Here is a 15913-nt window from a genome sequence, read left to right as displayed (position 1 = left end):
CTTTAGTGGGAGAGCTGGATTTGACATGGATGCAAATCACATCTTTCCTCAGGGTGTGCTGACAGCTACCACCTTGGTAGAGGGTGGGGCTGGAAATGGAGGGTCTTAGAGCTGGAGTCAAGTGTGAAAAAAAATTACAGGTGCCTTTAAGTGTGGGTTTTCCCCTAGCCCCACACTGGAACCCTTGCCCCAGAGTGAGGGAATGTTGAAGCAAGGGGGTCCACGCAGGCTGTCAGCTTGTGTCGGCCACAGCAGAGGTCCTAGCTGTCTCTGCTGCACTGCCTGTGCAGGCACCTGCAATTTTTTCCCTCACTCAGCTCAGGTGCAGCCTTAGGTGCAAGTCTTCGTCATCCTTCTCAATCAGTCACTGTCACCGGCCTCCACCACCCTCCTTTCCACTGTGGAGCCACAGCACAGGACAGGCAGGGCCTGCGTGGACTCTCAACATGTACCAGGGCATGAGCTGTGGTGGAGTGGCTGCTCTCAGAGATCTGGGCTGCTTGTGATGTGCTTCTTGAGGAAGCACAAATGATGGCCTCTGCCATTCCACCCAGGCTTGCCCAAGCTCTGGGTAGTCTCTGTACCCCTCAGTTGTGTCTTATCCCCAGTATTGGTTGCCCCAGATCAAATACCACACCGTGATGTGAAGTGAATGGGGCTGGAGTGTTCACTCAACATGGGCTGGGGCATGCACCAAGGTGATTGCAGGAAACCCAGCAACCACTAGATCTTTCTGCCCTTCCTGGGGTCAAGCCAGCATGCATGTGCTCCTCAGGAGCAGAATTCAGGCTTCTCACAGCTCCCCTGTTAGTTCCAGTGGTCCTCCAACCAGCCAAGGGGACGCTTCTCCCCTGTATAGGACCCCAGGACTGGGGTGCCCAATCTGGCTCTCACTGCTCACTCCCAAGGGCAGGTGTCTGCCCAAGAATCCTCCCTTTTCCTCTGGGCCCCTCTCAGGGACAAAGATCCCAACCCAATTGCTTTTCTTTCCTTCGTACCTGATTACATATATATCTTTCTTACAGCCTTGGTTGTACAGGAGTCCTCTGCCAATTAGTTGTTTTCAGTGAGAATTGTTCCACATATAGATGTATTTTTGATGTGTTCATGTCAGGAGGTGAGTGCCACATCCTCTTACTCCACCATTTTGACTGATCTCCAACAGATTTATTTTTAATTACATAAGCTAATTCTATAGTTCATAAACAAAAATTAACAAAGAAAAGCCAGGAAAATTAGCAAAACAAAGAGGTGAGTTTAGCCTTATCAGATATAAAAACACATTACAAAGCATCAATAATTAAACAGTGCGGTGTCAGTGCATAAGTAGATAAGCAAGTAAAACATAATGGAATGTCCATAAATAGAGTCAGATATATTCAGGAATTTAATAGTTGCCCAAACAAATAAGAGAAAATTCAACAAATAATGTTGGCATAGTACACTTCACACCATATGCCAGGATATATACCAAATGAGTGAAAGATTTTAAATGTAAATAATGAAACCATATATATAACGAAGAAAAAATGGAAAAAATCCTTTTTAATCTTGGGATGAGCTGCTGTAGCTATGACTACAAATTCAGAAGCTATAACAATTCTGCATGATATAAAACACTGTAGCAAAGCTCAAGAAAAGCAAAGGTAAGTGACAAAATGGGGGAAATATTTGCAATTTATCACATATGAAGGGTTAATTATTTAACATGTAACAATCTCCTATAAATTGGTGAGAAACAGACCAATGACCAAATAGAAAACTGTGTAAAGAATACGAAAAAATAATCCACACACACACCAAAAAAAAAATACAAGTGGCTCTTAACCAAATGAAAGAATCCTCAAGGTCACTCATAAGAAAAATGCAAATTACAACAACACTGATACCATTTTAACTCATCAGATGGGCAAAAATTCAAAAATTTAATTAACAAGCTTGGTTATAAATCAGCAGACACTCATACACTGCTGGTGATAATGCAAATTGCTACAATCTCCATGGAAGACAATTTGGGAATGTTTACCAAAATTAAAATGCTACTACCCTATGACCCAGCAATTCTGCTGTTGAAATCTATCCTATGGTATTTGTGCACAGGTACAAAACGATACACATTCAAGGCTATTTATTGCAGCATGGTTTGTAACATCTGGAAAGCATTTGGAACAACCCACTTGCCCATCAATGGGTAAAGTGTTAAATAAATTATGCTATTTCCTCATGATGGAATAATGTGAAAGTATATTTAAAAAATAAAGAAGCTTTGTATTATTGACATGAAAGTATCTCCAAGACTGTTGTGTAGAATAGTAAATATGCTATTCCTTTTTGGAAAAATGGGGAAGAATAAAAATACTTATTCATATTTACTTATATGGAGAAATTCTGGAAGAATATGTGTCCATCTGGAGAAATATATGGAAAACAAATAAAATAATAATGGGGAGGCAGACCTTCAAATGGCAGAGTAGTAAGACATGGAGATCACCATACTCCCCACAAATGCATCAGAAACACACCTACATGTGGAACAACTCCTACAGAACACTGACTGAACGCTGGCACAAGACCTCAGACTTCCCAAAACGCAAGAAACTCCCCACACACCTGGCTGTGTGGCTGACAGAGTCTTGGTGCTCCGGGCAGGTGTCAGGCCTGTGCCTCTGAGGTAGGAGAGCTGAGTTCAGGACATTGGTCCACCAGAGACCTCCCAGCTCCATGTAATATCAAACGGTGAAAGCTCTCCCAGAGATCTCCATCTCAACACTAAGACCCAGCTCCACTCAAGGACCAGCAAGCAACAGTGCGGGACACCTTGCCAAACAACTAGCAACAGAGGAACACCACCCCACCCATTACCAGAGAGGGTGCCTAAAATAATAATAAGGTCACAGACACCCCAAAACACACCACCAGGCGTGGTCCTGCCCACCAGAAAGACAAGATCCAGCCTTATCCACCAGAACACAGGCACCAGTCCTCTCTACCAGGAAGCCTACACAACCCACTAAACCAACCTTAGCCGCTGGGGGCAGAAACCAAAAACAATGGGAACTACGAACCTGCAGCCTGTGAAAAGGAGACCCCAAACACAGTAACTTAAGCACAAGAGAAGACAGAGAAACACACAGCAAATGAAGGAGCAAGGTAAAAACCCAGCAGACCAAACAAATGAAGAGGAAATAGGCAGTCTACCTGAAAAAGAATTCAGAGTAATGATAGTAAAGATATCCAAAATCTTGGAAATAGAATGGAGAAAATACAAGAAACATTTAACAAGGACTTAGAAGAACTAAAGAGCAAACAAACAATGATGAACAACACAATAAATGAAATTAAAATTTCTCTAGAAGGAATCAATAGCAAAATAACTGAGGCAGAAGAATGGATAAGTGACCCGGAAGATAAAATAGTGGAAATAACTACCACAGAGCAGAATAAAGAAAAAAGAATGAAAAGAATTGAGGACAATCTCAGAGTCCTCTGGGACATCATTAAACGCACCAACATTCGAATTATAGGGGTCCCAGAAGAAAAAGAGAAAAAGAGAAAAAGAAAGGGACTGAGAAAATATTTGAAGAGATTATAGTTGAAAGCTTCGCTAATATGGGAAAGGAAATAGTCAAACAAGTCCAGGAAGCACAGAGAGTCCAATACAGGATAAATCCAAGGAGAAACACGCCAAGACACATATTAATCAAACTACCAAAAATTAAATACAAGGAAAAAATATTAAAAGCAGCAAGGGAAAAGCAACAAATAACATACAAGGGAATTCCCATAAAGTTAACAGCTGATCTTTGAGCAGAAACTCTGTAAGCCAGAAGGGAGTGGCAGGACATATTTAAAGTGATGAAAGGGAAAAACCTACAACAAAGGTGACTCTACCCAGAAAGGATCTCATTCAGATTTGGTGGAGAAATTAAAACCTTTACAGACAAGCAAAAGCTAAGAGAATTCAACACCACCAAACCAGCTTTACAACAAATGCTAAAGGAAATTCTCTAGGCAGGAAACACAAGAGAAGGAAGAGACCTACAATAACAAACCCAAAACAATTAAGAAATGGTAATAGGAACATACGTATCGATAACTACGTTAAATGTAAATGGTTAAATGCTCCAACCAAAAGACATAGACTGGCTGAATGGATACAAAAACAAGACCCGTATATATGCTGTCTACAAGAGACCCACTTCAGACCTAGGGGCACATACAGACTGAAAGTGAGGGGAAGGAAAAAGATATTCCATGTAAATGGAAATCAAAAGAAAGCTGGAGTAGCAATTCTCATATCAGACAAAATAGACTTTAAAATAAAGACTATTACAAGAGACAAAGAAGGACACTACATAATGATCAAGGGATCAATCCAAGAAGAAGATATAACAATTGTAAATATTTATGCACCCGTCATAGGAGCACCTCAATACCCAAGGCAAATGCTAACAGCCATAAAAGGGGAAATCGACAGTAACACAATACTAGTAGGGGATTTTAACACCCCCTTTCACCAATGGACAGATCACTCAAAGTGAAAATAAATAAGGAAACACAAGCTTTAAATGACACATTAAATCAGATGAACTTAATTGATATTTATAGGACATTCCATCCAAAAACAACAGAATACACTTTCTTCTCAAGTGCTCATGGAACATTCTCCAGGATAGATCATATCTTGGGTCACAAATCAAGCCTTGGTAAATTTAAGAAAATTGAAATCGTTTCAAGTATCTTTTCCAACCACAATGCTATGAGACTAGATATCAATTACAGGAAAAAAACTGTAAAAAATACAAACACATGGAGGCTACACAATACGCTACTAAATAACCAAGAGATCACTGAAGAAATCAAAGGGGAAATCAAAAAATACCTAGAAACACATGACAATGAAAACACAATGACCCAAAACCTATGGGATGCAGCAAAAGCAGTTCTAAGAGGGAAGTTTATAGCAATACAATCCTACCACAAGAAACAAGAAACATCTCAAGTAAACAACCTAACTTTACACCTAAAGCAATTGAGAAAGAACAACAAAAAAAACCCCAAGTTAGCAGAAGGAAAGAAATCATGAAGATCAGATCAGAAAGAAATGAAAAAGAAATGAAGGAAACAACAGCAAAGATCAATAAAACTAAAAGCTGGTTCTTTGAGAAGATAAACAAAATTGATAAACCATTAGCCAACTCATCAAGAAAAAAAGGGAGAAGACTCAAATCAATAGAATTAGAAATGAAAAAGGAGAAGTAACAACTGACCCTGCAGAAATACAAAGGATCATGAGAGATTACTACAAGCAACTCTATGCCGATGAAATGGACAACCTGTGAGAAATGGACAAATTCTTAGAAAAGCAGAACCTTCCAAGACTGAACCAGGAAGAAATAGAAAATATAAACAGACCAATCACAAGCACTGAAATTGAGACTGTGATTAAAAATCTTCCAACACACAAAAGCCCAGGACCAGATGGCTTCACCAGCGAATTTTATCAAACATTTAGAGAAGAGCTAACACCTATCCTTCTCAAAGTCTTCCAAAATATAGCAGAGGGAGGAACACTCCCAAACTCATTCTACGAGGCCACCATCACCCTGACACCAAAACCAGACAAATATGTCACAAAGAAAGAAAACTATAGGCCAATATCCCTGATGAACATAGGTGCAAAAATCCTCAACAAAATACTAGCAAACAGAATCCACCAGCTCATTAAAAGGATCATACACCATGATCAAGTGGGTTTTATCCCAGGAATGCAAGGATTCTTCAGTATACACAAATCAATCAATGTGATAAACCATATATAACAAATTGAAGGAGAAAAACATATGATCATCTCAATAGATGCAGAAAGAGCTTTGGACAAAATTCAACACCCATTTATGATAAAAACCCTCCAGAAAGTAGGCTTAGACGGAACTTACCTCAACATAATAAAGGCCATATATGACAAACACACAGCCAACATCGTTCTCAATGGTGAAAAACTGAAACCATTTCCTCTAAGATCAGGAACAAGACAAGGTGGTCCACTCTCACCCCTATAATTCAACATAGTTTTGGAAGTTTTAGTCACAGCAATCAGAGAAGAAAAAGAAATAAAAGGAATCCAAATCAGAAAAGAAGTAAAGCTGTCACTGTTTGCAGATGACATGATACTATGTAAAGAGAGCATCTTAAAGATGCTACCAGAAAACTACTAGAGCTAATCAATGAATTTTGTAAAGTAGCAGGATACAAAATTAATGCACAGAAATATCTTGCATTCCTATACACTAAAGATGAAAAATCTGAAAGGGAAATTAAGGAAACACTCCCATTTACCATTGCAACAAATAGAAAGAAATACCTAGGAAAAACCTACCTAAGGAGATAAAAGACCTGTATGCAGAAAACTATGACACTGATGAAAGAAATTAAAGATTTTACAAACAAATGGAGAGATATACCATGTTCTTGGATTGGAAGAATCAACATTGTGAAAATGACTATACTACCCAAGGCAATCTACAGATTCAATGCAATCCCTATCAAACTACGAATGGCATTTTTCACAGAACTAGAACAAAAAATTTTACAATTTGTATGGAAACACAAAAGACCCTGAATAGCCAAAGCAATCTTGAGAAAGAAAAACGGAGCTGGAGGAATCAGGCTCCTGGACTTCAGACTATACTACAAATCTACAGTAATCAAGACAGTATGGTACTGGCACAAAAACAGAAATATAGATCAATGGAACGCACATATGGTCACCTTATTTTTGATAAAGGAGGCAAGGATATACAATGGAGAAAAGACAGTCTCTTCAATAAATGGTGCTGGGAAAACTGGACAGCTACATGTAAAAGAATGAAATTAGAACACTCCCTAACACCATACACAAAAATAAACTCAAAATGGATTAAAGACCTGACTGTAAGGCCAGGCACTATCAAACTCTTAGAGGAAAACATAGGCAGAACACTCTATGGCATAAATCACAGCAAGATCCTTTTTGACCCACCTCCTAGAGAAATGGAAATAAGAACAAAAATAAACAAATAGGACCTAATGAAACTTAAAAGCTTTTGCACAGCAAAGGAAACCATAAACAAGACCAAAAGACAACCCTCAGAATGGGAGAAAATATTTGCAAATGAAGCAACAGACAAAGGATTAATCTCTAGAATTTACAAGCAGCTCATGCAGCTCAATATCAAAAAAACAAACAACCGAATCCAAAAATGGGCAGAAGCCCTAAATAGAAATTTCTCCAAAAAGACATACAGATTGCCAACAACACATGGAAGGATGCTCAGCATCACTAATCATTAGAGAAATGCAAATCAAAACTACGAGGTATCACCTCACACCAGTCAGAATGGCCATCATCAAAAAATCTACAAACAATAAATGCTGGAGAGGGTATGGAGACACGGGAACCCTCTTGCCCTGTTGGTGGGAATGTAAATTGATACAGCCACTATGGAGAACAGTAGGGGGGTTCCTTAAAATACTAAATATAGAACTACCATACGACCCAGCAATCCCACTACTGGGCATATACCCTGAGAAAACCATAATTCAAAAAGAGTCATGCCAAATGTAAAATAGATAGCTAGTGGAAGCAGCCGCATAGCACAGGGAGATCAGCTCGTGCTTTGTGACCACCTAGAGGGTTGGGACAGGGAGGGTAGGAGGGAGACACAAGAGTTTTGTTATAAAGCAGAAACTAACACACCATTGTAAAGCAATTATAGTCCAATAAAGATGTTAAAAACAAAAAAGAGTTATGTACCACAGTGTTTATTACAGCTCTATTTACAATAGCCAGGACATGGAAGCAACCTAAGTGTCCGTCAACAGCTGAATGGATAAAGAAAATTTGGCACATATATACAATGGAATATTACTCGGCCATAAAAAGAAACAAAATTGAGTTATTTGTAGTGAGGTGGATGGACCTAGAGTCTGTCATACAGAGTGAAGTAAGTCAGAAATAGAAAAACAAATACGTATGCTAGCACATATATATGGAATCTAAAAAAAAAAAAAAAATGGTTCTGAAGAACCTAGGGGCAGGACAGGAATAAAGATGCAGATGTAGAGAATGGACTTGAGGACACAGGGAGGGGGAAGGGTAAGCTGGGACAAAGTGAGAGAGTGGCATGGACATATATACACTACCAAATGTAAAATAGATAGCTAGTGGGAAGCAGCCACATAGCACAGGGAGATCAGCTCGGTGTTTTGTGACCACCTAGAGGGGTGGGATGGGGAGGATGGGAGGGAGACGCAAGAGGGAGGAGATATGAGGATATATGTATATGTATAGCTGATTCACTTTGTTATAAAGCAGAAACTAACACACCATTGTAAAGCAATTATACTCCAATAAAGATGTTAAAAAAACATAATGATAATAATGGGAGGAGTGGGTGAATAGGTGTTAGGAGTTTGAGGAAGGCTTTTTACTGTATGCTTTAAAAATAAATTTTCATTTTTGAATCATATGAATATATTATATCTGAAAGGAAGTTAAATTTTGAAATGATATTTTTTAACATTAATGGACACATTATGCATAATAAGCCTGTATTAGCTGCTGTAGTACCATGCATTCAAGCGTTTCAACACAGTCATTCTTTGGATCAATAATATTTTAACAGTTCTTGGGGTTACTATAAATGGTTAGATTAAGCATGATTAGATCCCCCAGAATAACCTGAAGCAGAAAAATCAAGATATTCTAGCATCTTCTTGTCCCTGTGAAGCTATTCTCAAAAGTCTCCCTCTCTGGGCTCTTCATTTAAATTCTTTCCCTTAGGTTATTGACCCCTTGTTGCCCCTTACAGCATGATGTTCAAAAACATAATCTTTAGAGATCATTTGACCCTGCCTAAACTTGGACCAAAATACCTCAGTTTCCTCATGTGTAAAATGGAGGTAACACAAACTTTGTAGGTTTGCTGTGGGGATTTAGTGAGTTTATGTACGTGAAACTCTTAGCCCAACATTTGGCACACAATAAGAATTCTAAAAATCCTAAGTACCTCTACTATTACTACATTGACTACTAAGACTTCCTAGTGGCCTATATTTTCAGTGGGTTCTAAAGTCTGACATGTTTTGATGGATACTGTGATTACTAATCTTGCATGAAAGGTTTAGGGTGGAATATCATCTTCAGTCAATTCAAGTAACAGTTGTATGATTATCATTTAGACACTCACCCATAAATTTATGCTAATTTCCTGTCTGAATTAAAGCTCCTCTAATTAAACACATTAAGTTTCTAATTAATAATCCTTTCACTCTTTAATTCAAAAATTATGTTCATTGTGCATCAAAAAGTATCAGCATTTTTAGCATACTCATACCAAAAGTTCAACTACATTTTTGTATTATGAAATACAATTTACCCAAGTACTACAGTCAAAATTATCTCGTAGTGTCTCAAACTCACAGCGTCACTCAGTCATTAAAATCAAGATATTTTAAGGAAGAATGTTTTTATTATATTTACGTAATTACCATTTCAGTTGTAAGAAACACTCAATGTGAATTTTAATTATTTCAATGTCAATAATCCACATTAACAATAAAATTAATTAATATTACCTATTTAGAATGTGTAAACTATTCTAATAAACATGTAAAAGGCTTTGGGAGAAGAAACATAATGCTCAGGTTTAATTTTCAAATGTTAGGATTAGAGAGCTAAAACTGACTATCAGAAAACAATGTGGACCCCAATGAGCCCACCACAAAACATTGCCAAATTCCTTATTAGTAGTAAATTTCTTCTTTCTGAATTCCCTCAGAAAACATACAATCAGAGATTACCAAGGGAAATATTAGAAAACTGTGAATTATGCTTAATCCTTGGGCTATAAACTGGAAATTTTTAATTAAAAAACTAAAGCCTTCGTTTAAATGTTGGAATGATATAACTTGAAAGGAAAATTGAGATTACTTTTGTCATTAAGTAAACGTTTAGTGCAACTTTATGGAGCAAGCACTGATTTATATATCCCTTGGGGAAATAGGAAAAAAAAGTAAGCCCTAGGGAGATTATAATCCACTAAGCAAATTGAGACATGTAAGGTAATAATTACAATATAAATATTAAGTGATAAGGGCTGTGCTAGGGGAGTTCAGAGGGTGGTGACCACAGAAACTCTTTTGCATTTTAATTAGGCCTTGTAGATAGGTAAAAATTCAATAGCCAAAAATGGTGGAAGAGATCATTTTAAATAAAGGGAATAATATGAGCAATGTCTGGAAGGAAATAGCAGAGCATGTCTGTAGAACTGAACATACGGACTGCAGTATGAAATAATAATAATGGGAAATAAGACAGATTCAATAAGAAGCAGTACTACAAAGCTGCAAAATTCAGACTTTTTCATAAGCTATGGAAAGCTATGAACAGTACTTTGATCGAAGAGTAATTTTATAAAAGTTGCCCTAGGAAGATTATACTGGTAATTGTGTACAAATACATTTGGGTTCTGGAGGAGGGGAAGAGAATGTTCTAGTAGTTCAGGCAAAAGATCCATATGCATCTGAACTAGGCACAGCAGAACTGGAAAGGAAGAGCTGAGTGTAAATATATGGAGTAATTGCAAACATTCATTGAGAGATTACATTGTGAGAACTTTTGAATGTTATCAGTTAATCATCTCAACTGTCCTGAAGTAGATAACTATTATCTCCATTTTACAGAAGTCGATTAACTTAGTCATGTTGACACAGTCTTTAGTATAGTGCTGGGACCTGCACCCCAGACTTCACTGACTTCTAAAGCCAACACTTTCAACCCCCATGTTCTCTAATACTTTAAGCACATTGTACTGAATGTTGAGGAGAAAATTGCAGCCAAAAATGACACTGAGGTCTCAGGCTTAAATAATCGGGAAAATAATGGTATTGATTGAAACAAAATATAGAATATGAGGAGGTAGAATAGATTCAGGAAGATTAGACACAAATCCTATCTTAACCAACCCAGTTTCCTGAAGAGTATTGTGTTTTCAGTGTGATATGAAGAATGTTTCTTTTTCATATTATTCATTGGTCCTGTTTTAGTCTTTGAATGTTCAGTTTATCCTGTGATCAGCCACTTCCAATTTAACCCACTGAAACTCTACTGTTTCATCAGGTGAGAAGTTTCCTGACAAGAAGCCTAAGGTGCAGTTAGTCATAACATACGAGGATGCGAAGCTGACCATACTTGTGAAGCACATGAAAAACATTGTGAGTTTATCTTATCTAATAAGAAACATGTAAACCTACATTTAGAAATCGCTTTCTTCCTTTAAGCAATTAATGTCAGCATTCGTGAGAGAAATGGGCCCAGCCACCGAGTGTAAGTAAGGAACAATGGACCAGTTACAGTGTTCTGCCTCAGCGTGATTGTGATCCTTGGGGGAAGGCTATAAAATATTTCACAGGGAAAGTCCTAGAATGAAACCCAGGCTTTATTCAAAATGAAGTGTCAGGACAAATCTAATGAAAAAGCTTTGAAAAAGCAGGACTAGCTAGAGTATTAAGAGCCAAAAGAAAAAAAGCTATGTCCCAAGAACTTACACCTCTTTCATCACGCTGAGCTTTGTGGAAGACTGACTCATCTCTTTGAATAGTGCCAGCACCTTCTCTGGGAAGCCAGGAGCTCTTAGTGTTTTCCCACAGATTGCCATTGAGTATCAGTTATCATATTCTGATGTAATTGCTCAAGGATATTTCTTTTCCCTCAAAAAGTAATAATTTCTTTGATGACAGGGACCCCATCTTTGCATCCCCAGAACCAAGAACGTCTAATGGTAGTTAGCCTCTAAGGAAAACTAAAAGCTGCTTTCTCTATTATACCCCATTCCTTCCTGAAGATTGGTCGAGTCAGAGAGGCAAGGATGGCAACTGGGCCATGTCGTTAAGTAAGAGAGGGAGCTTTCTTTGTCACAAGGTAATTGATTAAAGGTCTGAATCTGGGTGCAACAAACAGAAAAGGGTAACTCTAAGCCTCACCCATTTCTCTGGTCTTTTGCTAGCCTAGCAAAACAGTTCCTCCACATGGTGAAACTCCCCAGGAGACTCCACCAACGTGGAGAAAGTCAGAAGCACGACTTTAGCTCTCTCCTTTATGCATATAAATTTCTAAGGATGCACTTTGAAGGACTTAAAGGAGCAAACTCTTCTCAACATGACGTGCATTTGGAACACACTAGAACTTAATAAATATTTGTTCATTGAACAAATATTTGGCATAACTTTCAGGGATTGCATCCTTTACAAATTTAGTATTAGCCAGATATCCAAGGATGCTTGTTTGTAAATCTGTGGTGTTTGCAATGAGCAATTTTTGTAAGAGCTGGGCAAATATTATTAAATGTTTTTTTGTAGAACTTTTACTCATTAAAATAATTATTTTCAATTGCTTTTGATAAGTTAATCAGCTTAGCTGAGAATAGCAGTTGTTTAAGAAATTGTTGGGCTGGGAAAAGAAGATTAAGTTAGATATTTTTTATAGCTGTATGCGTGTTCGTGGACTTTACGCATCTGTATAAATATACATGATAAAATAATAGACTATTAAGAAATAGTGTTAATCAAGTTAACAGAACTTATATATGTGTATGATATATAATTGTCAATTGAAAACAGTCCTCTTGGAAACTATACATATATTTCAGTAATGCCATTGCTCAAAACATTTTAGGACATGCCTGTTGACATTGCTTTTAGATCTGCATATAAATCACACAATAAACTTGTTGATACTATTCAATAGTCATGCCTAATGTTTGATCAAAAACAGTATTAACCAACTTGGTCACCCATTTTATTCATCAGCTAAATCCCCAAATTACTTTTGACAGTTTTCAAAAATGCATTTTACACTCAGATGAAGTTGCACTACCAATAAGTATATTCAAAACCAGTGTGATGCAGGCATAAAGGTGGGGAGTAAGTGACTAAGAGCAAGAGTTTAAGATTTAGATCAAGTTATGGGTAAATGGAAAATGAGCAGGTGAATCCTATAAAAATTTGAAAACCACTTAGGGCCGCTAGAGCCTGTACATTGCCAATGCCCTCGGAAGGAAAGTTGTTAATAATGAAGTCATGCTCCCTACTAGTTCTTCTCTCCTCCCCAATCTCTTAACATAGCCCTGGAACTCTTCTCTTTTTTTATTTCCAGGCTTGTGGCTTTAAATATCACTTACATGTCTTTTTCTTCCATATTTTATAATTTTAGCTTGAAAGTCTCCCTAAAATCCAGAATTATATGTACAACTGATTATTCAACAACTCTAGTAGAAATTCAATAGGCAGCACAAATTTAATATACATCCAATCAAACTTCTGATTATCACCCCCCTAAACCTGCTTCTTTGGCAGCCTGTCTCACCTCTTAATGGCACATTCATCCTACTAGTTGCTCAGGTTAAAATCCTTAGAGTCTTTTTGACTGCTCTCACAAATTATATCCAAATTTATCAACAAATTCTGTGAGCTCAGCTTTCAAAATAAATCCAGAATCCCACCGTGTTTCACCTCCACTGCTTACCACCGTTGGTTCAAGCTACCATCATCTCTCACTTGAATTATTGCTGTAGCCTCTTAACAGGTCTCCCTGCTTCTGCCTTTATATCTTTTTAGTCTCTTCCTAACCTAGCATCCAGAATACTCCTTTGAGAATAAAAGTCAAATCCTGTCGTTCCTCTCTCATACGCCTCTGGGGAAGGAATCTAATACCACTTACAATGAAAGCCAAGTATTGGCGCCCTTGACCTCTCCTACCTCACCTCGTGCTACAGACTCCCTGAATCACTCCACTCCAGCCTCAGTGATTTTCTTCCTATGCCTTGAATGTTTCTGCATGTTTCTGCCCCAGGACATTTGTACCTGCTACTCAGCTTATCGGGACTGCTCTTTCCCAGGCCCATGACTCAAATTCTCCATGGTTCAATCTCACATGTCCTAAACAACTGTTTAACTGTCACCTTTTCTGTGAGGTCCTCTCTGACTCCCATATGTAAAACTGCAAAACCACCCCTGTTGGTTGGCGCTTCCAAACTTCCTCTCCTACTTTATTTTCTCCACTGCCCTGTATCATTGCTGTAAACCCAGAGGCTAAAGCAGGGCCAAGTATATAGTAGGTGCTCAATGAATACTTTGTTAAATGAAAGAATGTTAAGTTACTTCTAATGTGAACAACCAAGAACTAAGACTTTTTTCACCTTCCCCAAATCATCACAACAAAGCTCTCACACTTTGCATTTTTCACAGCTTCTCTTAAATGACTATTTTATTTCTTCTGCTTATCTGAAGACAGAGATAACATTATAATGTAAATGACAGAAAAATCTATCTGTAAATTCTCAACATATTTTCTTTCTCATTTCAAGTTTTAACTAATTGTTTATTTTTTTAGACTTTAGTATTTTCACATGCTTGAGTAATCAGACTAAAGACGTTGTGCTTGATTTTAATATTAAAATGAATTATTCTGCCTGCAGTTCTGTTATATTTAATAGTGAGTTTGATGAAAAGAATTGTTTATCTTATATTAAATCCTTGAAGCTTTCTCTAAGAATTACTTCCCTCCTGTGAATTCACAAGCTAAAAAAAAATTGCTAAAATTTTTTCCTTTCAAAGCAGCACAATATGATTTATCCTAGTGAACAGAGACTGACAAAGTAATGCAGGTATTTAGAAACTTGGCCAAGATTATTTTCAATAATTTTTCAGTTTATATAACAGAGAAACATAGAAAAATCATTTAGATTTGAAATATGTTTTTAAATCTTTCTAGTGTTTTCCCATGTAGCCCACTTTAAAATGATCTCTTCCATTGACTTCTGCAATGTCTCTCTATATATTACAATGTCTCTCCTGGTCTCATGGATTCCCCTAGTTTTGTGTCATTTCTAGACTGTTTTCTTCTACCTGCTCCAGAATAAGCCCATTCCAGAAGGCTCTAAAAGTAATCAATAAGGATGCCAGACTCCCTTCTGATATTGAATACGCTCACATTATGAGAGTCTCTTACTCTGTAACAGAATAATAAGTCATTTCAAATGAGGAGCAAGTCATGTCAGGGAAATCAGGATATATCTCAAATGGAGTGCTGTTTAATCCTTTCATAAGACACAAAATTGCAGAAAATCATTACTGTATGGAAATTAACAGAAGAGAGAGAGAAGTAGTCAAACACAACAAGAACCCAGGCTAAACACACACACACACACACGTTAAAATTTTATTACATTTTATTTTAAAGAATTCTTGCAATTTTACTATGTATGTATAGTCTGGGGGTTCTTGTTTTTAAAATCCACATTCCTGGATGCAACTCCCAGTGACTATGATTCTGTAGTTTGGGTTGGAATTTCTACATCTGCCTTTTACAGTCTTCTCCTGGTCTCATGGATTCCTCTACTCTTTCATGTCTAGACTTGTTTTCTTCTCTCCTCCTCCCAAATACGAGCATTTCAGAAGGTTCTCTGACACAAGTGGTCCATGGACACACTTTGAGAAACATTTCTCATGGCTAATTACCCCATAAATGGCACTCTGCATACAGTGGGAGTTCTGTACTTAGCACCAAGTGACTTGTCCACTGGTGTAAAAGAGGCAACACGTGGATTTGGTGAAGGTAAAAAAAGAGGGCTGTGAAAATAAATCACAGACGATGGCAATATTCGACATGTAAAAATAACAATGTTCTATGTATCCTTTTAAAAACTTCTAACTTCTCACTCTGTGCATTCATTCTTATCCTGAGTTCTTTAAAAGATGTTTACAATCATTACCCTGAACTCTTTCTCAGGTAGACTGACTATCTCCATTTCACTTAGTGCTTCTTTTGGGGCTTTATCTTGTTCCTTCATTTGGAACATGTTCCTCTGCTACC

At 37.5% G+C, this 15913-nt stretch overlaps 1 protein-coding gene across 3 annotated transcripts in view; it reads left to right on the top strand.

Moving 5' to 3' along the window:
• PIK3C2G (phosphatidylinositol-4-phosphate 3-kinase catalytic subunit type 2 gamma) overlaps window positions 1-15913 on the top strand; it is a 357132-nt gene that overhangs the window by 304366 nt on the left and 36853 nt on the right. For all 3 annotated transcript variants that reach the window (XM_061204611.1, XM_061204610.1, XM_061204612.1), the window contains one exon: window positions 11162-11256. In XM_061204611.1, coding sequence (XP_061060594.1) covers window positions 11162-11256 — 95 coding nt within the window. The remainder of the gene's footprint in view (window positions 1-11161; window positions 11257-15913) is intronic.

Source organism: Eubalaena glacialis, chromosome 11, assembly GCF_028564815.1.
Source record: "Eubalaena glacialis isolate mEubGla1 chromosome 11, mEubGla1.1.hap2.+ XY, whole genome shotgun sequence".
NCBI lineage: Eukaryota > Metazoa > Chordata > Mammalia > Artiodactyla > Balaenidae > Eubalaena > Eubalaena glacialis.
Note: the sequence above shows the minus strand (reverse complement) of the source record. Positions and strands in the feature narration are given on the sequence as shown.